At 33.9% G+C, this 25,232-nt stretch overlaps 1 protein-coding gene across 1 annotated transcript; it reads right to left on the bottom strand.

Annotated features, from left to right (window-relative positions):
* Positions 1–417: 417 nt before the first annotated feature.
* Positions 418–23,642, bottom strand: LOC135800505 (uncharacterized). Its single transcript, XM_065313763.1, has 4 exons — positions 22,788–23,642; positions 1,580–1,942; positions 642–995; positions 418–585 (listed from the first exon to the last, which is right to left on the bottom strand). Exons 1-3 carry the CDS (start codon positions 23,575–23,577, stop codon positions 778–780), a joined length of 1,371 nt encoding a protein of 456 aa, XP_065169835.1. The 5' UTR covers positions 23,578–23,642; the 3' UTR covers positions 418–585; positions 642–777.
* Positions 23,643–25,232: the final 1,590 nt, after the last annotated feature.

Raw genomic sequence — 25,232 nt, 5'->3', positions numbered from 1 at the left:
CCCCCAACACCTCCCCCTTCTCCTCCCGCTTTACATCCTCTTTACAATCATCAATAACCATTACTTTTTTAAGTGTAAAATCAATCACTTTACATATGTCACAATCCGCTTCTGCGTTACAACTGCAATTATCCTCACACTTCTTTAAATCCTCACAGAGTTTAAAATTCGTCAGTTTATTGCGTATGGATGTAGATTTAGTTGAAGAGGCGGAGCTTGATGTGTTTGCGATTGGCTGCGGGGAGGTGCATGACGGTGATGGGGTGGAGCCATCTGTTAGTGGGTGTGTGTGGGCGTGCAGCGATTGCTATCCACTGTGTCACATAAACACGTCAGGCATGGGCACGCCCATGTCGATGTTGGGGCGTGTCTTGTCTAATTCATCTTCGAATGTGACTGTTTTCTCACTGCGTGGTTTTGGGGGGAGTTTACGTACGTATTGCGCACGCACAGCCAATGGGAGTTGATTTTGTAGTTCGATTAAGTCATGTTGAGGGATACTAGGCGGGAATAAATCACCACCCATTGATAAATCAAACTCTGATACGCTGCGTGGTACAAAGTACTCAATCAATGGTTCCGCCCCTTAAAAATATTTTAATTAATTTTTTTTTAAATTTAATAATAAATATTTTTATTACCTGCTGATCTTCTTGCTGGTGCACCTCGTTGAAAATTACTTTTTCTTGGTAAACTGTTGTGGTGTAAAAGAGGCGGGATTTTCTTGATAGCAGGCGGGGTTTTGACGATAGGCGCGCCCTCTGTAGTTGGTCGTTGTCAGGATGACACACCATGCGTTTCTTCGTCTTTAATCATATCGTTTGTTCTCGAACAAGTTGCTCCGACTAATCGTAAAAGATTCAGGACTTCATCTTGTACCAGACTGAAACACATGGCTACCAAAGCCATTCCTGTCATTATGTATGCGGAGCATGCGCAGAGGGATACATCCTCAGCGCGTTGACCAGGGAGTAAATCGCCGAAACCAATCGTACCTGAAAATTTTTATGTTTTTTGTTAATTTTCGGATAACTTGAAAAGTTTTTGAGTAAATATTAATTTTATTGCGTTGATTAGTAGATTATTAAATGACCTTTAAGCGAATGTCAAGTTGCATGCGAAATTTTGTGGGCTAGTGAGTGTAAACTAAGTTTAAAAGTCAAAAACTAATTATAACTATTGTTGAAGTTAAACATTTGCGTTGAAAATGAAAAGTAAATCATGCAACTTGATATATTTTCGCTTATAACTTCTAAAGTTTTTAAGCTAGATGAATGATAAATATCACATTTCGTAGCTAATTAAATTTTTTATAAGAATCAAGTTTAATATTGTTTGAAAAATTGGTATAAGTTGGATCAAATTAACTTTAAATACTTAATACCTTAAAATATTAAATTAGCAACTTTAATTGTTAACAACTATTGTTTCTTTCAGAATATTTCTATGAAACTTGATACACCTTATAGAAAATTTATTTATCTTTCATTTGATATATAACACATTATGATAAACAAATTTTAATAGAAAAATTTTGAAAAAACTAAAAAATTCCAAAATCAAGACGTAAAAAACTTACCTAATGAAGTAAAACAAAAGTATGATCCTTCCAAAAGACTCCAATTTTCTAGTCGGTGAAACAGCAGCGCTCCGGAACAGATATACAGCAAGACGATGACGAGACATAGCGTGACAGGGACTTTGACGCGCGCGTTGCATGGACATTGCGGCTGCTTCTGCCCGGCGCCTCCACCGGCACCCACCGCGCCTCCACCATTCGCAGCGCTGCCACCGCACAATTTTCCATACAACCGGCGAAAACTCCTCGCTAGCACATCACCCGTTGTAGAAAGATAGAGCAACATCAGGGGGATTCCAACCAGCGCGTAAATTATCGTCACCAGCTTGCCCCAGGAGGTGCGTGGCGAGACACTTCCATAACCTACAAAAAAAAAAAACAAGCCCAAAAGTTATTACAGAAAAAAAACTTGTTTACGCATTAAAATTTTAAAGTTACTGTATTTTATTACGGTCGCGTCAGGGATTTAACAAAGTATTCATAAAATTTGTAATATTTTTAGGCGGAAAAAATCTTAACCCTTAAAAAATATGCACGCATAAATTCAGAGAGTGTTTATGTGCTTCCTACGTGTTTGGTCATGATGTTTTTTTTTGTAACCCTCATCTTGTTAGCTCTTTGAGGTGGCTCGTTATTTTTTACCGTTTGTTTTCTTGACTTTCTGCGTCGCAGATGGATTTCATTAGGGTGGAATTTTGTACATGCATGCATGGAAACAACACGTGTTGTAAACAACATCTTATTTTTAAACTGAAACGTATTTTATGTACTTTATTTACAAAAGAAGAGAAAAAATATTCTTTGTATCAAGTTACTTTGATATGCATGAGCTTTTTGATGTGACGTAATTCAGCAAGTAGTTATTGCACACATGTGGGATATATCATGTTATAGAGTATTTTATCAGCTTTTATTTAGTATCAAAAGAGTTAAAAATATTTTGTTGCAAGTATGAGTAATTTGAATTTTTAGAAAAAAAATCATAATTTTTTATACAAATTTGAAATATTTTACTTTTTACTTAATAACTTTTTATTTACTTTAGATAATTACAATTTTAAAACGGTATATTATAGTCAAATAAATTTTCTGTTTAATAATATCTAACATGTTAGTTTTTTATTTATAATTTTATTAGTAATTTAAGTTTAAAATTAACAAAATGAAAGAAAAAAGAAACACAATTTTTACTTTTTATCCATCAAGTTTACATGCACATAACTTTTGTCATTTTAAACTTACAATAATGAAAAATGTTGCCACTGATAGATAATTTAATTAGCTTCAATTTGATATATAATTATTAACAATAACCTTATTCTAAGCCCTTTAAACTTCAATAAACAAAAATTTTTCCCCCACACTTTAAAAACTTGTATCCAACGCATGTTGCCCACTCGCAACAAAGTGTGCACGCCAAGTTGGCTAACAATATGCCGCTTTTATAACACTACCCTCTTTCTCATCCACTACCACCCCTTTCCACCACCCCTAAAGCTTCTAGTCATGTATGTATAGCGTTTTGGTAGAAGTTACAACCTACTTCACAGCGTAAATCCCTGCCATACGGCGCGCAACACCCTCACTCACCTCCCTCACTCACCTCCCTCACACCTCTTATTGAAAACAACCGCCACCAGTAAAACACTGTAACACTCGGTATGACGCAAGAGCGCCTGCGATGTTCCACGGCGTAAACTTGCGAAAGTTGTGCGAAACTTCGACTTCGACGTTTCAATTACGCGCGAACTGCACTGCCTGCAATCGCATTACAACTTGATTCTGGCAAGTTGTTTGGGGTTGGGGAGGTAAGTTGAGAAGAGGAGTATGCTTGGATCCGCGGTAGGCACGTCGCGGTGATCAATTCAGATAATTTCATCAGGCTTTCAAGTTATAGATTATTGCTACTGATTTGATCTGCAAGTGCTCAGTTTGGAGGCTGATAATTTCATTTGTGGAGATGATATATACACAGAGGTATAGTGTATGCATAGAGAATTTAATTACCTTTAATTTGATGTATAACTTGTTGATATTTAGTTAGTAATTCATAGCGTAATTACAAAAAAGTAAAAAAAATCAATATAAATTGAAATATAAATTATGCATTGGTTGAGTTTTTTGTTAATAACTTTTTAGAGAATTATTTGTTTTTAATTTGTAATACATCATTAGAAAGCTAATTAAATTTGCAATAAATTTGTAAAAATTATTATTGAAAATATTGTTTATTTGTTATAAATATTTAAATTTAAAAATGATTATAAAAATTAAAATAAAAAAAAATTAAATTGTGAAATTTAAGGGCTTATAAAATGTTTATTTATAATATTATTGCACATTTCTATACTTAAATTGATAAATAATTTAATAATCTTTAAAATAAATTTTAAATCTTTAAAAAATTCCATCGGTAAATATGTTTAAATCGTAAATTTCTAATAAAGTGATTTTATCCGGAATAAAAAATAAAAAAAAGCTTCCGCAATAGAAATAACAATAGACTATAAAAATCACCCTTAAACATGGGTCGAATATTCCATTTCTATTCAGTACATTGTTGTCCTAGAAGCTTTCCACCAGGATAACAGCGAGTAAGCAAATATTGAATGTTTGCGCTCCCCCAATAATAATACTAAAACTAAAAAGTGAAAAACGAAGATAAAAATGAAAAACAAACCCATGCACCGTACTCTCTAGCATGTATAAAATACTCGGAGGCGGTCAGAGGCGGGCAGGGGGGCCGCAGGAGCAAATTGAAAGCGCTATGGCTGACTCGGCATGTTTATTCAAATGCAATTTGCGAGCGTGCTCGCGCTCGAAGGTACACTCGACGCGATATGGAAGGATATCAAGGACTAGTCTGCAAGGGGTAGTGTACCGTGTGTGTTTACCTTTTTTTTTACTTCCCTCCACAGCCGACAAGCGCTCACAATCGACGCACGACGATACAATCGCGCCGGATAACGGATAAGGGATGAAAGTGGATGGAAAATATGAGCGAGTCGTTTAGGAATATTAGATGCCAAATAGGCGCATAGAAAAGATGTAAAACTTGTATTACCCAGTGCAAGGATGGTAAAATGGAAGCGTTTGTGAGGTGGAGAGGGTTAAAAAGGAAAAATTGATCAAAGATGAACGGCAGGGAGTAAATATTGAAAAAAAATGTTTTTGGAAAAATTGTTGAGAAATAATAATAAAAAAATTAAATTAAACTAATTTATACTAGAAAATGTTTATATTTTTTTGTATAATTTTAAAGATTGATTATTTATCTTTCATATTGTTTTTGTTTTGATAAAATTTAGCAAAAACTTTAAAAGTTATAAGCAAAAATTTGTCAAAAAGCAGAAATTGGTAATTTTTATTTTTTAAACTGTTAAGTTCAACGTAATTAATGGTTTTGAGGTGGTTAAGTTATTTTTATGACATTTTTTTCTTAACAAATTAAAAGTTGGTTAAAATTGTGTTACATTAGCGTTTATTGCATTAAAATATCTTAATTATTACAAAAGTTATAAACAAAATAAAAATAAAAATGCAAATTTTGACATTTTTTACTTTTTTCCTTGTAATTATTAATAAACTAATAAATATTAATAAATATATATTCCTACTGAAAGTATATAATATTATCTTTCATATAAAACCATCTCCAAACTTTTATCTCATTTAAAAGTACTAAAAATTATAAATCAAACATAAAAAATATAATAATCTACTCTCTTTGACAAACGTTGCATACATTGCTTTGACATTTGACGACGTAATAAGTCGCACGCCAATTTTATCACCACCCACATACGCGACAAACGAAGCGAATAAAAGGTATGAAAAAGCATTGCCAGCGGGGCGGCGGCGCGACGGTAAAAAATGATCGCGGCGATAAAATATGAAACGCGAATTGTTCGACTGCCAGAGAAACGTTCGTCGGCGGCCTTAAGATGCGTCCGAGAATATTGCGAAAATCCAATTGGGGCGGCAACACGGGGGTGGCCAACTGTTCACCGCGTGCGTACACTCAAATGATAAAGCGCAGGTCGTTTTTTTGTTCTTTTGGCAAACAAAATGTGAGAAAAATGAAAAAATCCAACAATGAATTGCGTTTTAAAAATGAAAAAAAAAAAAATGATTTCAGGATTATAGAGAGAAACAGAGAAATTTGTTTAAGGTTAAAAGGTTATTAAATATTGTTTTGTTGATGTTTTTTGGGGTTATTATTTTGTGATTAAGGTTGTGGATAAATATCTTTTGATTGATTTGAGTTGACCTAATTGGAATCTAAATTAATTGAGGTTTTAGTGAAAAATTGGTTATTTTTATGTTATTTAAGATAAATGACTGAAATTTTAAAAATAATACTTTAAAATAATTGTCTCTATCAATATTATACTTTATTCTAATAAAAAATATTATATAATTTTTTTCCTAAAATTTTTGCAAAAAAAATTTTTTTCCAAAAAAAATTAGGAAAATTACTTAAAAAATGTTGAAACCTGTGCTACTCAATAACTTTTAACCCCAAGAAAAAAATTAATATTTGAAATATCCTAGCGTCAAAAAAAGTAGAAAAAAAGAGACTGCGCAGAGTGAAAAATAGAAAAGTGGAAAAACGTGACACCAGGGAAACATAAATCTTTTGGGTTTGTTAGTTTTAATGCGTTCGCCCTCTCTACGGATCCTGCCGAAAAATGACAACGCGTGAATGACACATGGACTCGCGTCTAAGACGCAAAAATATCACAAATATACAAAACAACAAAAACACAAGAAAAAAACAAGACACGACATTATTTATAAACCAAAACCACTTTCCGTTTTCCACTTTCCTTTTAAAACGTTTACATACATATTTTGATAAATGTATTATTTTTCTCTAAAAATTTAACGGAAAATAGATTTTAAGCGATTTTTGATTGCATTTTTGTTATTTTTTTAGATATCTATTTATTTTTATTGTTTTTCAAGAAGAGAATTAACGATAAAAATAAATGTTTCGAGCATTTTTTCCGTCTCTACTCAAGCTTTTATTTTATCGAGCATTGAAAGCTTGTCAGCGTCGGGAAAATCAATTTTCATCACACGTGAACGTTGACAGCAGCGATGGAATTTCTTGCGCGATTGGAGGACGAAGGACAAAAAGCAAAGAATTGCGCTTGGGAAAATGCACGAAATGCACAAAATGGAAACACAAATAAAGAAAATTCGACAGGAAAAAAGCACAAAAAAAAACAGTTATAGTTATAGTGGAAACATGACAGACGGCCGAAAATACCGTGTGGAAATTGGATGAAGGGTTGACAGCATGAACGGGACATACATGTTTCTGTCAAAATGTCCAAAAACTAAAATGTTTAAAAAATATCAAATTTTTGTTTTAAAATTAACATTTTTTGTTATTTAATCAAGTATAAGTTAAATTAATTATTTTCTTCAATTATCTTTAAGATAACGTGGAATTTTAAATGTCTAAAAGTTGAAACAACATTTTATGAAATTACAAAACAATAAAAACTGATTGTACGCTCAAGATAAAATTATGCAAACGAAAATTGACAAGAAAATTGCTTCATTAGCATCATTTTCACTTTCACTTCTTTCAACTTTCGTTGACTTTCAAAACTCGCTGTGAATTATAATTAAAACATGCAGTCCAAGCGTAAACCGAGAACAAACCAAGTCAAAACCCAAACATCCAAGGAAAGGAAATGAAATGATAAAATAAATTCTAAAGTAACGGTTTTATCTTTATCAACGAGAAAATTGAATGTTTCATGGAAAATGAAAACGTTAGATAAAGAAAGTGAAAATAATTAAGGTTATTTTTTGACGCGCATGCGCACTCAAACGCTGCGTCAACCAATAGCAGTATTAGAAAGTGCATATAAGTAGGCGGAGCATAAATAACTTAAACTATGAATATCTCAAAAACTATTCAACATAGAAACACGTTCAATACGTCAAATGAAAGCTGATTAAATTCCTTATCACATACAATTATCACAATCAAATATAATCGTTGAATAACCACTTTTGTTATCTCAACAACTGATTAATTTTAGTACTAATTGATAATGACAGAGTGCGAATAACATTAATGCGTCTGCGGTAGCGGCACACGTACGGGGGTGGAAAACCACGTGCGAGTCATCAAATAGCGCTCATCGACTTTTCCACCGCACCGCAAATACGCCGCTCCGACGCTCAAATTTTCGCCTAAGCTTAACTTTCCGCCCTCGCACCACTCAAATTTAATCGAGGAGATAGGGTGCCTGCGGTTTAAGTTTAATTATTAATCGTTCGTTCTCTCATCGCACGTGCAGAATAGCAAAAATTTCCAAAGCACAGATTTTCAACCCTTTCAACCTTTATTTTTATTTTTTCCCAACAGCTGCAAAACCATACTTTATTGCACATACGTGATATACATTTATATGAGACATTTTTGATATTATACGCTGCGGCGGAAGTTTTAACAGTGTTATCAATCATTCATGCGTTATCAGCGATTAGGGCTAAGACAATTTCCAAGGCAATTAAAACTTGTGACCGTTTCAGATTGAATAGACAAATTCCCACATAACTCTCAAATTGATTCAGACTGAGCATTAGAAATTATACAGAGTGTTACAAAAACATTTTAAATAATTTTTTAATGTTAATGTATTTTTTTTTTTTTTCATTTTGGACTGGATTCAGTTCTTCTACTTGCGACTCGGCAGCGAAATAAATTTCCATGCATTCATAAATGTTTGAAGGAAGATTAACGATCCTGCACTTAAACTTTTCCACTTTCCCGGGGCGCGCCCGAATACGAATGCTGGCATCGAAGCAGCGCAATGCGAAGATATGCATAAAGAATTCTAAAGTATTGATAAAGATAAGAAAATTACGGCTGAGGGTGCAAGAAAAAACTGTCGCTCCCAGGAGTGAAATTAATTTCAAGGCGTATTTTGCCGTATTATCAAATTACATTCGTCTTGAGGTCGGGCGGCGGATAAAAAATGTCTTGGGAATGGAAAGTAATTACTGAGTTTTTGGGTAAATTTATTACTTTTTTGACTCTACGACCAAAAAATGCGATGTAATTGCGTTCAAAACAAATATTTGCATGTTTTATATGTCTTGTAGGTTTCTCTTAATAAAATGGTTTTGATTGCGATGATTTAAAGTTGGAGAAAAAGTTTTTGTGAATTATTTTGGAAAATTGCTTGTAACTTTTTGTATTTTTGAGATAAAACCAAAATTTTTGCTTCAAATGGTAGCTAATTAATTTATACATTAAAAATTAAAAAGATTTTTCTTTTCTCGCATACGGTTTTTATGAAAATTGCTTTTGAAAATTTACTTTTTGATAAAATTGCAAAAAATTATGAACAAATTTAAATGCAAAAAAATATAACTATAAATTATTTTTTGGTAAATCTTAATATTTTATTGGATTGAAAATTTATTTAGCTTTAATATGACATATGACTTTTTACTACACCAAAATATGTTCAACCCTTACAACTCATTTTCTTCCTTCCGCTTGATTTCACATCAATTTTTAGCATGTCACAACACAAATGTGACTGAAAACTCAACTAAAATGCATTTTCCGCCCGATTTCCTCCATACTTTGACAAACTATCAACTATCCTGTCACTATCAGCCAACTTACCTATTAATTTCCCTAAAACAAAACTCCAAAACCTCAAAAATAATTCAAAAACAAAAATAAACAACAAAATATATAAAATTTTGATATTTTCCGGGATTTCCCAGATGCAAAATGCACTTGCGCATTCTATCAAAGTGAAAAGTTAAAATTGATAGACTCAAGAACGCTGCGAGGAAAAAGTAGAAAGCGTGTGGATGCGCAGACGTTTATTATCCCGGCGCCTTCACCATCACAATCGAAAATTGCTTGCAGCTTGCAGGGGTGCAAGCTTCGAGCTGATCTGATTTCCCGATATGATAGGGCCATAACTCTTAGCTTGCGTGTCGTCATAAATTTTATATCTGGCGTGCGTAATGTGAAATTGTGGTGAATATTTTAACAGGAATCTCAAAAGGAAAATTTTATTTTGTAAAAGAATATTTTATTTTAAAAACCAAATAAAAAACATCCAAAAATAATAATGTTAAATTTTATTAAATATAATTATGTAGAATTTTATTTATTATTAATTTTTAATGTAAAAATTTTTGATTTTTGAATTTTTTGTAAATAAAATTTTCAAAAATGTTTTTTTTGACATTTTCTTCCGGACAAATTAATTTTTATGTCTATGTCTACTGACAGTAAGCCATAAATTGTTTAAATTCAACCCTTAGTAGGTCGTAATTCCACCCTGCAATCTGCAAACATTAATTTCTTGTTTTCGACGTGGAAACGTGGAAATTTCTCACTTGGCGGTCCCGCCGACGTGCGCGCCACGCCTTTCCCGGTTTTCCGGCTTCCGCATCCCTCTCCACTCTCTATTCACCCTCCTGCATCACCTAACCACCCCTCAATTTCAATTCGGCATCGATTCCAGATTTTCTTCAATATAATACCCACTCTAATCAAAATCGCAAGCGCCACGCTTAAAATATTATCAAAATTCACTTGTGATACCCCCAAAATCATAAATATCAACCCTTAAACCCTAATAATTTAATAATAAATATTTCCGTCGTGTATTGTTCAAGCAACCGATGAAATCGCGTTTCTTAACTTGTGACAATATGGCGTTACACTAAGGGTGTCTCCCAAGGGGTGTAATAACTTTTTATGAAGTCTGCGCCCCTGTCGATATTGTCATAAAGTTCATGCGTGGCGCGTATTGATTCCATCGCTCCAGTCGAGTGATGCTGTTGTGTGCGTATATGTGTCGGTCGTAAATTCCAAAGTTAATTACATTTTCCAGCGACGTTTTTGCACCCCCCCGACCAGCATTGGTCCTTGTGTGTGATATCTGTTTCGCTTCTTAGGACGGCGCTTCTTGTGCGCGTTTTCTTCACGCTCGTATTTTGAGTCCTGCGGCGTGTTTTGCGATAAATTTCAATCGTGCGGTCGTGTGATTCATCGAAAAACACGTTTCGATTACGCTCGGATCTGTTTGCTCAGCGAAATAAATTATTATTTAGGATTTAGAGCGGCTGTGTTTTTGCGCCCTTCACAACGCAATGTCGTTGAAATTGCATCATAACTCCCGCAGTTTTTTAGTGAATTTTATTTGTCATACATCATATGAAAGGAGATTAAATTTTTTATTTAACAACGTTTAGAGATGTTAAATATTATAATAGGATAAAAAGTTATAGACGTTTAAACAAAAAATTTATATAAAAAATTTTTAAAATGATTTTTTTTGTTTAATCATAAATAACTTTTTAAATAATAAATATTTTTTTATTATTTTAATTTACTTTAATAGCTGATAAAATTCTGTATTATAATATTTTTACAAAAAATTTATAACTTTTATATTAACAAAGTTACGCGTGATTAAATTCCGATAATTTTTTCCGCCATAATTTTTTAACTTGAAACTTTGACGCCGCATTAAATAAAAACTAAACCAAACTAAAAGTTACAACTTACACGAGTTTAAAGTGAATTTAATCAGCTTTAAAATGCACTATGGTTCATTAATTTCCCTCCACTGTGCACCGAGCTTTCGTAAAAAAACCGCAACACCGCTGGCGATTTATAAACCTTTTAGGCGCGCCACGTAACAAATAGACAAAAGAAGGCGAAACTCCGTCAACACACAACTCACAACCGAAACTACCCCCGAGTTTGCCGCAAGGGTAGGTCCGGAGCGCTAAGCATCCGACCGAATTGAATTAACCGTGACTTTCCATTAATAACTCGGCTTAAAAGCGACGCAAACATGACGGCACACATTGCGCACCCTTAACGCGTTAATTTCTCAGCGCAAACGCGGCGGAAAATCGGGGGCGAGGACTTTGAGCCGGCAATACGCAGTACAATAAATGTTACTGTTACCTTATATTATATGCGATTTCATAATGACTTTACGGTCGGCTGCGCGTGTTTCTGATTTTAGACGGTTTTAAGGGTGGATGCACACGTTAGGGTAATTTTTGATTTGATGGAAACGTAGAGTATGTTTTTGATGAGGCAGGGATTTAAAATTAAGTAAAATTTAATGTAAAATAATTTATTTTTATATTTTTAAGTTGTTAAAAGTGTGATTTGGTGAAAGGAGTTAAGTAGTAGCTGCGCGTTCCGCAATGTAACGCGCTGCACACACTCAATACTGCGGTTGGAGTGGGGACGCGCTACGCGCACTCTAAGTACGCTGCGGCTGCGCGTTACATAAGTGGGAGGAGCACACGTTGCGCCTAACCTAATTTTTAAGTTTAAAATTGATATAACTCAATAACTATTAACAAAAAAAATTAAAATAAAAATTGTTTTGTATTTTAACAAGGTCAAACTAATGTGTGCCATTAAAACAACGTCCCTGGCCCAAAAGTACGTCCGTAATTTCTAACGGCGTGGAAAACCGGCAGGACTATCGGCCAACAAGCAGCGTCTGTGCGCTGTTCCAGCCGCGTTGGCGCGCGTTCCAAATCTACAAATTTCATTCTTCATTCTTCATTCCCCGAAGGTACACGAAGCGGAAACGCCTCGAAACCTTCGAATCCTTTTACGCGTCTTCGAGTCCTTCTCGGCGCGCAGTGGAAATATTAGATAGCAAAAGTCAGCGATTGAAAGCATCGCGCGCTTCGTTATGAAACTTATGGGACGGAATGAAGCAGTAACGAATCGAATGAAATATTGAAGAGACAAAAGCCGAACGACATCAGCATCTACGATTTGGGGAGCGCAGCGCCGAGGGCACGAGACCGTGACGCGAAAATGCTCGAATCGTCGGATGTGATAGAAAAAAAAACGAAAGTAGAATTTCTTCTGTGCTTTCAACTCTTTCGTAGAGTAAGCGTGGTGAGCATGGAAGCGAGGTGAAACTATCATAAGTCAAGTGAAAACAAATAAAAACTTTCGGTCATAAAGCAGGGGAATGAACACGAACAGTGGATGAGCTTCAAGTGTAAAAAATACTTGAAAAGTTTTTATTAAGAGAGTTTGAAGCATATTTTTGTTTGGATAACCTATAAATTATTTAAATTACATTCAAATTATTTTAATTAAGTCAAAAACAGGTCAAAAAAATATTTTTTGTCTTTAACGCCCTCTAGCGGCCAAAATAATACTTTTATTTTTTGTTCAGTTATGTATTCTAGTAGGCAATTTATTTATCTTTAATTTAAGCTATAGAATGTTTAATTACCATAAAAATTACGCGAGTTATTCTAAAAATAAACAAAGTTGAAATGTTCTCCTTAAATAATCCTTGATTAAACTGATTTTTTTTAATCCTGCAGTTAATTTAGAGGCCTAATGTCCTCGGTGTGACTTTCCCCCCTTATCCATTAGCAAACTGCGTAAAATCGTCCTTCGTTCTTTTTTTTATTTATTCGCAGCCTTGATTCCCATCCAATTTTTTTCATGCTTAGTTTTACGCATCTTTACTTAACCGTCTGCTCCATCAAGACGACGCAAAAAAAAACCCACCACCCTCCGGAGTTTCGGAATGAACCGACGATGTCGTCCTTTCACTTAAAAAGGACCAATAAAGCGTCCATCCATCTAGAGATGTAGACTGCAGGCTATATCCACCGGATTCGGATTCAACCACAAGCGCGCAGCGGAAAATGTGGAAAATCTCAGATCCAAGGACAACACATGAATTTTCCGCATAAGATAGGAATACTAGCGCAGTAGAGAATAGAGAATGAAAGAGTAGAAGTAGAGAAAATGAAATAAGGAAGAAACGGCGATTCGTCCTGTCGCGACGTCGGAGGACTCTTCTCGCCTTGATTCAATTTCGCGCGTCGCTCCGGTTCTTTGAAGACGCTTTTTGCGCGCTCGCTTTTATATTTAGAGCTTTTAAAAACGACCGCGGCAGGATACCTACATCAAGAACGTGAGTGTGTGTCTAAGGATGAAAAACACTTTGTCCTGCTTCCAGCGCGTGAACATTTCACTGACCACTAACCTTTACTTTCAATTTTTTTTTGTTTCCTTAACAGCTGGACACAAGAAAATTTTTTTCTTCAAAAATAACACATCCCGAATTATTTATATTATTCATAGTAAATCGTAGATTTATTTTATTATTAAAAATTAATAAATAAAATATTTTTTTGAATTTGAAGTAAATGTACGATTGTTGCGAGACAGGACAGGATGTGGAAAAAACTAGGACTTCCGTTTGCGCGCGCCGTACAAAATAAATTTACGTCGCGTCGCTCGGTTTGCGAACAAATCGCTGTCCTGTTATTGCCTTCCGCAGGACGACGCACCAGGACGTAGGCGCATTTCTCCTATTTGCTTCTATTTTGTTCTGTTTTTTTACAAACGAGTTTTCGCTAACAAATAGCGAGACAAATATCACATTCGTGATATATCGCTTGCGTATAAAATAAACACATAAATTTTGCAATTTTACGTCTCGGTAAATATTTCATTACTTCCGGTTAAAAGTCGGAAGATGAAATACTGGATATTTGAAATGTAAGCAGAAAATTTTAGAGGTTTTATTATGACTACCACACAAAATAGAAAAATTAGGAGAAGGGGATAGATTTGAGTAGGAGATACGATGCGCATGCGCATTGACATCAGTAGGCGGAGCTCCCCCCTCCCATAACCAATTTTTAAAATCTTTAAATCAAAATATCTCAAAAACTATAAAAGATACACACGTCGAACAAACACCAATCAATTCCTATTACATTTCACCATCATACAAACATTTGTTACATAACCTGCAAACCACTCAACAAGTATGCCTTGCTAATCGTTTCGCATTCACTCGATGTACTCACTCGATACACAATACACTCACTTATAATTATGTCCTACGCCATACAACATGTAGTGAAATATTGACAAACGTCACTTCGTCATTTCGCGAAATGGTAGAATGAGACGCGCGCGTACATATAGACAGCGCAATAATGCCACACGGCACGTGGAAATGTCCGCCGAATTATGCACGAGCGCACGATAACATAAATTAACGCCAACGTGCGGTTGAACAACGGCAGCCGCGCGGCCGTTAATGAAATGCGCATAAATCAAACTGTCAAATGTGCGCAAACATGTCCGAATATGCGCAGCACACGCAAACGTCATACAATATTCACCAAGTAATACATTAAAGTTGAAAATTTAATTGTTTAAGTTTTCAAATCAATATTTTCTTAGTATTTAGTGAATAACTTATGTAATTTTAAAGATAAATGAATTTTGTAAAATGTGACTTAAAGAGAAATATATTTTTAATCTTAAAATATTTTTTTCATTATTTTTTAATATTTTTTTTCCATGGAAAATAACAAAATATAAATTTTTTTGAAATTTTTTTGTGAAAATATTTTGTTTTTTCACTATAACTTTTTTATTTTTAACATTAAAATTAAATAAAAATTAGTTTCTTAAAGCTAATTAAAATGTGAATAAATTGCATTCTATAAAAATTTGCTATCAAAGTCCTAAATATATTTTTACAGCGTGTAAAACTTGATCTGTAAAACTATGCGGTAAAAACAATAAAAATAAGTTCAATTACCAGCGTAAAAACTACAATTTCCTCAGGTCCATCGTGTAATCCTTTAAAGTGTGTATTTTAGGTGTGATTTTGGTCCTTTGTGCCGGCGCGGATATAGCGCTTTAATAGCCGCTTCGATTTTATATCCGTTATTTGCGCGCGGTTTTGCGACCACTCAGCGCTTTTTCGCACATTTTCTCCAACATTTTCCCAACGCTTGCAAAACTCCATAAAACCTATACGCCAAACGCCAATCGCCGACAATTACACTTCGACAACTATTTTAAACTTTCATTGCATTTTCAAGAAAAATATTTTTCCAAAAAATAAAAAAAAAGTATTAAAACGTTGAATTTTGGTAATTTACACTTTGGCATATCAGTTATTGGGGATCAAACAAGAATTTCAAGCGTTATTGAGATTTGAAATTGTGAATGTCAGCGAGGAAATGGAAATCGAAATGGAAACGAACAAAAACGAACGCAAATGGCAGCCAAATAAGGCAGGAAGGAAATTGCCATAAAGATACAAATCCGTGGCTCGGTTTAATCGACGTTATTAGCCGGAGGATGATTGCCATCGCAGTTCGTTATCCTTAATTTTCCCATCAACTGTCGGGAGTGCCGAAAAAAGGTCTATTTTTGGAACCAATCGATTCGGATTTTATGCGTTTGCAGTGTTAAATGGATATGTGACTTTCTGATTCAATTACCAAAAGTATTTTTTGCATTAAACCAACAAAAAAATTAAATTTTCACAAAAAATCAAAAAAAAATTTTTTTAAATAAATTTTGCTCAATTTTTTATAACAATTTTTAAACAATTTATATCATAACATATCAGTTTAAAGACTTTCCTAGCAATTTCCATACATTTCCACTTGTCACTCCTATTTTTCTCACCGTATAATATATTTCCACTCATTTCTACATCTTCTTCCATTCTCTGCATGAACATTTGCATGTTAGGCAAAATTTCAATGCCTTCAATGTTTTCATCTGGCTTCATTTATTTTCATTTCGCGCTTTTATATTTCATTTCGACGCCATTTCCGTTACCTTATCCTCGGTAATGTGAAGGCGCCGGGCAACGCCGCACACAACAGGCTTCAACAAAACGCGTTGTAAACAGCACGTGCAGCGTGCGACAAACACGTAAAGTGGAGAATTAATTATGTCTTTTGTTGTTCTTGCAGTGCAGGCGGCACAAGCGCACATTTTTCAGCATTCTTGAGTTTTGCGCGGCGCGAAAAACTCGTATTTCCGACCTGCGGAGCGCTTAAAACTAAATTGAGCAAGCGTTGCCTTATGTTTTCTAATATTTCTTGTTTATTACGTTGTTCTGAGCTTCCAGGGGTTGGTTTTTTAGTCATTTACATTTTAAGAGTCGTTTAACGCGGAAAAAGTTTACTTGAAATATTAGTATATTTTTTGTTTTTGTCGCGTAACTTTTGTTTATGTTGATGGATATGTTTTATTTTTTATGAGATGAAAGTAGATAAAATGTAGTATTTAACTACGTTTGTTTCAAGTCTGTAGCTCTGATAGTTTCTTTGTAATTTTAGTTTAAAGTTGAAAAAGTTACGCACGTAGTCATTGAACGCATTGAAGCGGCCGAAAAGTGAAAGGAAGGGCGGGGCTAAGCAGCTGCTGCGTGAATATAAGTCTATCGCGCCGCTATACTCCGCATCCCCACCACTAACATTAGATGCTCTACGCCGCTTAAGTAGTCAGCGCCTGCGCGTAACGCTACTTCCTTAAAATTGCATTAGCTCAAGAACCGTAAGAGATACAAACCTGAAATAAATTGCATTCTGTTCCCAATTAATTACTCTATCACTAATACGACTGACATAATTATCAACTTTTTTATATACTTAAATAACAATCAAATTAAAAAAAAATTAATTTTATAATTTTTGTTTAAAACTCTTTTAACTTTTTATCTTATCAAAGAAAAACAAACTTTTCCGTATGAATATTTATCATCTTAAATACCATCGGACGCATCTCCGTGTATCTTTTAACCACTTTTTGTCCGCTTTCTGTTTGCCCTAGGTAAACTGCTTGTTTCCAGCAGTCAAGTCCGGCGCGCTGGAAAATCTTACGAAAACCCATCCTCACACTCTGCGCGCAAAAATAACAAAATCTTCTACGGCGAACACACTCGACGCTTTATCCCACGGATTTAGCGTTTCTCCGACGCGCAAGTTTTCCACGCCTCAAGTCTCCACGTCCGGGTTTTGTTAGTCTTTTTCCTGTTTTAACTTATTTTCATTTTTGTAGCGCTAGGGAAATTTACCTCGCATATTTTTAAATCTCGAATCTTGCTTGTTATGCACGCTGGAATATAATGTACAACGTGCGCTGAAGAAAGCGGAGTGCATTTTGGATTTTAAAACGCGATTTTCTAACACTTCTCGCTGTTTAAAGTCGGAGAGTTTTGTCATGAAGGAAAATATTCGTAATTGTCAGATAGACAAACTTGACTGAATTAAATTATAGCAGAAAATGCACTTTTATACAGTTTTCACTTTGTTTTTAGCAAAAATTGTTATTTTGTTACATTTTTAGTTGCCATTTTGTTGCTAATGTATATAAATATTTAATATTTTTAAGTTTGGTGAATAATTAAATTGGCTATTAAACGCCGTTTATTTTAATAATTTTGAAGCATTTTTGGCCGAGTAATTGCTAATCAAAGTTACGCTTAACCGAAAATTATTTTAAAATGATTTTGCGTACATTTTTGCTGATAATTAATGTATCTCTTAATATAAATTAACAAAAATTTCTGAAATGATAAACAAATAGTCAAGCTTTCAAACAAAAAAAAATCATTAAAGAATCTTTATTATTTTAAAAGTTATTTGATGTTAACCAAAACAGAAAAACAATTTAAATATAATCTTTAAATTAAATCATTCCCCGTCAGTTTAAACCCGTCCAATGCAAATTAATCAAACGCCGAGTAAAATCCAATGAACTGTGCGCCTTCCTCGGCCGTCAGCCGCCGTCAGGCGCCGCCGCCACTGCCGAAATTGGAAGATTTAAACAAATGCCCGGAACGCTGCCGCTGCGCACAGAGATGACATTCCGAGCGCGCCGCGGGAGTTGTGGACATTTTCTCTCCAGATGACTATTCCCGCCACCTCGCCTCCACTCTGCCCCCGAGTGCAGTCGTGATTTGCATACGTATCATTGCCCCGCGCCGCTCGCAATCAGTTCCAGCGGCACGCAGTCGACTGCAGTCCGCTCGCTAAATGCAATCGCATCCGAAACGACCGGAAACGTCCGGAACGTGGCAGGGATGGGTACATGCGGGCGTAATGAACGATATAATCGGCGGGGGCTATGCCAACGGCGGTCACAAAATGAACAACAATGTGACATGACAATTTGATCTACTATGTCAAATATTTTACCCGGAAAACAAGATTTACTAGCATTTACTCGTAAATAATTTAAAATTATTTTTGTTTGTAGTTTGATTTTTTTTGGGTGATAGAAATCGATTGAATGGTTTTTGTGTTTTTTTTCTGGCGTTGGCATTGTGCGCTACAATAGTTTGCGCTTGAATGATTCGTTTCTCGCGTTGATTGTTGATTGGGAGCGGCGTGAAAGGCGCCGGAGAGGAAACTATTTCGGCGTTTCGGCACCGCGCGATTGTTGCTCGCAGACAATGAGCAAAATTAGGGCAAAAGCAAACTGCCAGACGTCCTTAAAACCACCCCAAAAGAAAAAAACCCTGAAAAAAAAACAAGAAAAACGACAAAAAGACGAAAAAGAAAAAATAAAAAAATAACAACGGAAAGCAATTTTCTTTGGTGTTTATTATAAACGCGTCTACAAATATTTCCAACAATTTTTATCGTGTATTTCTACTTCTTTGTAAAACTAAACAAACTGTTTTATTTTTGCTTTTTGCTTTGAAATAAAAATATTTTTTAGATTCTGCATTGTAATTATAAAATCCTAGGCTGTGGATTGGGGTTTGATCCTGAGCCGCAAGGATAATATGCAGATGTGCAGACAGGGTGCAATATCGACGGCAGTTCAATCTCGAGGCTTCGCAATCTAATCAAACGTAATGCGCTTGTTATGCGCATAATATCCAAGCATATAATCAAACTTCATGTGTGAAATCACTGCCTTTGGGTCTATATTTATACGTCACGGACGTGACGTCAAAGTTTTTTGATTCAAAGTTATGAAAAACTTGAAAATATTTATTATTTTCGTGGATTATAATTGTTTATGCAAATATTTTTGTTTTTTTGATAAAAAAATTAATTTTTTGACAATTTCTCAGTTTATTTTTAGTAATTTAATAAATAAATGCATAATAAAACTATTTTTATTTGATTGATTTAACTATAATTATGATTTTTTATTATTTCAACTTTCATCCCTTATTTTACACCCTTCTACTCATTTTTTCTTTACCAAACTTTACCAAATCATGTCCTAGACTATTCTAAATATTCCCTGAAAATTTTATCAAAATCAATCCAACCGTTTCCGAGTTATTAAAAAACACACATACATAAATTAATCCATCTATGCTTTTAACCCAGATGTTACCTTTTTTCTTTCATAACTATTCTAATACTCTATGTTTTTGACCGTAGTTTCAGCTTCGATTCGGACTTGAAGCTCGTTAAAGTGGCGCTGCCACCCATGAGAATAAATTTCCGCGCAAAGGTTTTCCCGTGCTCCCTTGACGCCCTCGGCCGCACTCTACCGCCCCTCTGATGGGGTAATTTTGGGCGATATTTGCGGCCCAGTGGAGAGGTCATAACTAACCGCACTTATCTGCATATTATCATCGCGTAAAACACGCTCGATGCCAGGATACCCGCCCGCACAGCCCAAAGTGAGTTCTTTAGCTGCTGGAAAATTGGAATTTAATGCGAGATGCATCAGTTGCATGCGCGCAAAATGCATATTGAATTTTCACCCTCAAGAAAGTGTGCAAGAAATTTACTGCGTTACTAAATTGTTTATTACTCGGAATCTATAAAAGCTAGATTAAAAAGTAATACGTCATTTTAAAGATAATTTAATTATCTATAATAAGTAATTAAATTTATAATTTTATCTATTTTTATTTAAAAGTTATTAAGGTTTTAATAAAATATTTCATGAAATTTTTTTTTTGGAAATTTTTGTTTTGATATTTTGACTCATAATTAAAGCTATTTGCGTAAAATATTTTTAAAATTTTAAAATGGTTTCCAAAAGATAATTTAATTATCTATAATATGAAATGAAGTTTATATTTTTATCTATTTTGATTTAAAAGTTATAAAGGTTTTAGTAAAATATTTTTTGAAAAAATATTTTTTCTTATTTTTATTCGGAAGTTTGGCTGATAATTCAGGCTATTTGCATAAAATATTTTTAATATTTTAAACTAGTTTCTAAAAGATTATTTAATTATCTATCGATTCATGTTAATTCCAATTTTTAAATTTGTTTATAACTTTGTTAAAATTAGCAATAAACGAAAAAAATCATAAAAAATTTCGAATATATTTCAACAAAACTTGTTCCAAGTGTTGTAAATGTCAATAAACTGTATCAAAAGTATGTCCCAAAGTAAGGTAAACTTTCCAGCGACCAAAAACGACCAATGATGCGCCAATAATTTGAGTAGTTGGACAAGTTTTATCAGCCAAACTTCCACATCCCACAGAAAACTGTCTAAACCTAGGATGAAACTCGGCAAAAACTAAGCAAAGCTAATGCGGCCGAACGGAAAAAAGTCAATAAAAAGTGTCGTACATTCGTAAACAAGCATAATCTATAAAATAGCGGAGTTTTCCGCCTGGCATAGAGCGGAATGCGCTAATATCCCGACGTAAAAACACATAAAGTACAATTTTTAGAGTTTCAGGGGACTTAAAGACTCGTATCGTAAATACTGATTGCTCGTAATAGATTTTATGGACGTTTTCTTTGTTTTGGGAGGTAAAGAAGTGATTTATTGCAAGAAAAAAGAAAAAAATTAGGATTTTTTGAAAAAAATTGAAAAATTATTTTTTTTTTGAAAATTATGGTAACACCCTGTAAATTATTTTTTTTCTGATTGAAAATAAATTTATAATTAATAATTTTGTTATTTTTATATTTTTATTTGATTTTTTAAACTTTTTTTTGCAAAAATTGAAAATTTTTTGGAAAAATGAAACAAAAATTGTTTTAAATATTAATTTTGCTTATAAAAATTAATTTAATTACACTTATGCCATTAAACTTGCTAACATAAAATTTTCCCCTAAAACTAACCTTACTTTCAATTCATGGTAGTCAACCAACATTACACTGCACCTTGCATTTGCAAGCGCAGCACTCCCATTGTATTCAACTTCATCACCAGACTGTATCTACATTACCCAAATTACTTATCCACACAACATCATACTGCAACCACTCGGAGGCGGCGGAATGAAAGAGGTTGAGGTGGTTGGCGCCTGGCGCGTCCTATGCAAACTATCGCCAACTATTACTTAACAAATAATAACTAAGCTGGAAGCGTTTAGAAGAGGGTGCTTTGCGTCCTGCGCGCTGAGGAAACAAAGCGACAACATCAACAATAATTTAAACTAAGCTATTTATCCAGCGCGTATCCTGCCAGTACATATACACACACTAAGTGTTTGGATAAACAGCCAAGTACACATAAACACATATTATTCCGGAGAACATGAGATACCAGCTTAGACCTTCGCGTTTTCGCGCTTCTAGACGCGAATTGAGACTTTTCCGAAGTGGAAACACGGAAAGTTTGCCCAGCGCGGAAAACTCTTGATGCGAATTGTACGAAAACTAACATAGTTTACGTGCGCAGCGTTTTGTTTTTGTTTTTCTTGTTGTTTTTGGGTAAGTTTTGCTTTATTTCCGTTAGTTTTGCGTTGTTTCGCTATGTTAGGGTAGTTACAGACGGAGAATAAATACTACTTGAGTTGGATAGTATGGTAATAAATAGAAACTATCCGGAGGAAGTATAAGACATTTGATAACTGTCGAAAAAACAAATTGAAAAAGTTTTTCAGCAAGTAAACTTCACAGTTATTTTAAAGTTTAATGTTTAAGAGTGGAAAACTATTATTTATAGATGAGTTACATTGTTGAAATTTTATACATTAATAGAATATTTTATTCCTAATCATTTGGTTTTTAGAGTTTGTTAATATCTTTACTATATAAAAAGTTATCAGCAATTGTTTAAAAAAAAGCATTTAAAAAATGATGAATTAGTTTTATTCACAATTTCAATTGATTATCTCATTTGTTTAGATTATTAAAATAACAAATAACTTATAACACATTATAAAATAACTAATTATTAGTTGATATCCGTAGAAAAACATTCTATTATAATTTTATACAGGGTGCTATTTTAATTTAAACAAAAAAAATAAAAAAATGTTTTTTTCTTATTAAAACTAACTTTTGACTTATTTATAAACAAATTCTTTATACTTATTTAAACCCAGCGGATAAACAAATAAATTATCTACTAAATACCCTTTCTTTCAAGTTTCTATCTCTTTTAGTTTAAAAGTTATTAAACAATTTGTAAAAACTTACCAATTGTAGTAATCAAAGTCAACGAATACAAAAAAGATGAACTAAAAGTCCATCGATGAGGAGGTTGATGATACAAAAAGTGCCCATCGCTGATATATCCATCCCCATTCCGTAACGCCCTAAACAACGCCTCCTGAAACTCCATCACCTCCTCCGCGGCGAGGCGTGTCCAATTTTCTCTGTATAATATATTCAAGTTTTCTGTGATTGACCACAATCTATCCACAGTTTGTGATCTCAAATCCCCCACTAAGCCACTCCCACTCCTTTTACTATTAGCTTGATTCATCCCACTAGCAGTACCCACAGCCCCGCCTCCACTAGCCACGCCCCCACTTTGAAACCCAATCGTAGACAACCCATTCGTATTCGAATTAGAATTAATTTGAGAATTAGAAGAAATTGATGTGGAATGTGAATTGGTTACTGTGTGGGTGTTGCTGTTGCTACTAGGGGCGGATTTTGATGCTGCTACTGATGTGTCATGTTGATTGAACCCGCCCTCTAGAGCCATGAATACGAACGCCCCGAGGATGGTGTAACCTAAAACAAGGCAACATACTGCCATTGTAGCTAGAACTGATGTGGATGAGCGTTTGGGGCAGGTGTAGCAACAACAGAGGAATGAGGCCTCGCCTACTCCGTTGTGGGCGTCTTTGTGTTCGTAGCAGCATTTTTTAGGGGCGGGGCTGCCGGGTGGTGAAAGGCGGCGTATGTAGGGGGAGTGAGGCGGGTATGATGAGTAGGGCGGTGTGCTCGGTGAACACACCGAACGGGCATCACGCATCATGGTGAAAGGCGTTTAGTAGGCGTGGTTAGTAGTCAAGAGGAGGAGCTTAAGTTGTGTTGGAGTCCATATCTGTAACAAAAGTAAATGTTTTAGTAAAATTGGAATAACTCGAGAAGTAATTGATGGATTTTGTTGATTTAAACGGTATATTGAGTAATATTAAATTGTTTATTAATATATCAATAATAATTGTTGTTAAGTAGGAGCTAAGTAATTTTTTTTAGTAAATAATAATCAAAATGATAAAATTTCTCATTTTATTTAATAAAATTATTGTTTTTTGGGTTGATGATTGTTAAAATATAAATTTTAACATTATAAAATATAAATCTTTTAATATTTGTTATGTACTTGTCCGTAAAATAAATAAAAATGGCGTTATTTCAAAAAATTGTTTTAAAATTTGTTTATTTTTATTTACGCATACATTTATTGCATTCAAGATCATAAATCCTAGTATATTTCCAGACATTCAAACATGGCAATCATTTCATACCCTGTGCAACCCTTCAAACCCTTGAAATCGCATTCAAAAATAAAATAAAAGCTTACAAAACGCTCGCTCAATCATATGACAGGCGCAATAGGCACGAAAGTATTTGCCGAAGCGAATAATTGATTCAATCCCATACGATTGAAATGTTACCGGGCTGCGCCCGACGTCGAGATAACAAATTACGCCATAAAAATAAAAAATACAATAAAAAATAATATAAAATAAAAAATGATAAAAAATTTTAATTTTTATTTTAGCGTTAGTTTAAAATTTTATTTTTTAATAAGGTAAATGCACAGATTAAACAACAGATGGCAAATAAAATTCGAAATTAGAAAAAAGTGCTAAACGACGGCTTTATTCCGGTTTTAATTTGAAACTCGCCGTGGTTTTTTTTCTTTGCGTTTTTATTTGGATTGTTATCGTCTGGGAAATGCGGCGAATGGAACGGCCGATATGAACGAGTGGTGCAACACATTTCCGGAAAATTTGCATTTAATTATGGTTATTAAAAATTGTTCGCGTGTGCGTTTGTTTGCGGTGTTTTAATCAAATGCAATCAAAATTTCGTGTAACAAATACACCACTTGTTACATTTTAAATTTTCGGGTTATAACTTTATTTAGTAATCAAATTAAAAAGACGATAAAATATTGCAATTAATATTATAAAATTAATAATTTGCAAAAATAATATTTTTAGGAAGTGAATTTATTATGTAAATAATAATAAATTTAATATATCATTTTTTAAATTGAAAAATATTGATTAAAAATAAATTTTTGTTTGTTTGTGTCTCAATAACTTGAGAACCTGCTGACCCATTTGGTTTATTTTGATTTTGAACTATTTATTGAAGTCCAAAGAAAGATATAAAACAGTAAAAAATCCTAAAAAAACCAAAGAAAATGAAAAAAACAACAATTTTATTTTTTTTAAATAAACTTTTTATACCTGTCAAATAAAATGTCTACAGAAATTAATTTTTCTGCTTAATTTATAAAGAAATAACCAATAAAAAAAGAAAAATTCAAAAAAAAAAATTTTTTTGTTTAAATTTTCACTTTGCTAATATTTATTTCAACAAAACAAAATGACATTTTAACCGCCATCTACTACAAAATGAAGCAACCGTTCGCAAACGATGTGCCTCCATAAA

The sequence above is a fragment of the Atheta coriaria genome, unplaced genomic scaffold (assembly GCF_025399875.1).
Source record: "Atheta coriaria isolate IRGN ID8LTWV9N9 unplaced genomic scaffold, Caltech_Dcor_3.1 hic_scaffold_2_pilon, whole genome shotgun sequence".
Classification (NCBI taxonomy): domain Eukaryota; kingdom Metazoa; phylum Arthropoda; class Insecta; order Coleoptera; family Staphylinidae; genus Dalotia; species Dalotia coriaria.
Note: the sequence above shows the minus strand (reverse complement) of the source record. Positions and strands in the feature narration are given on the sequence as shown.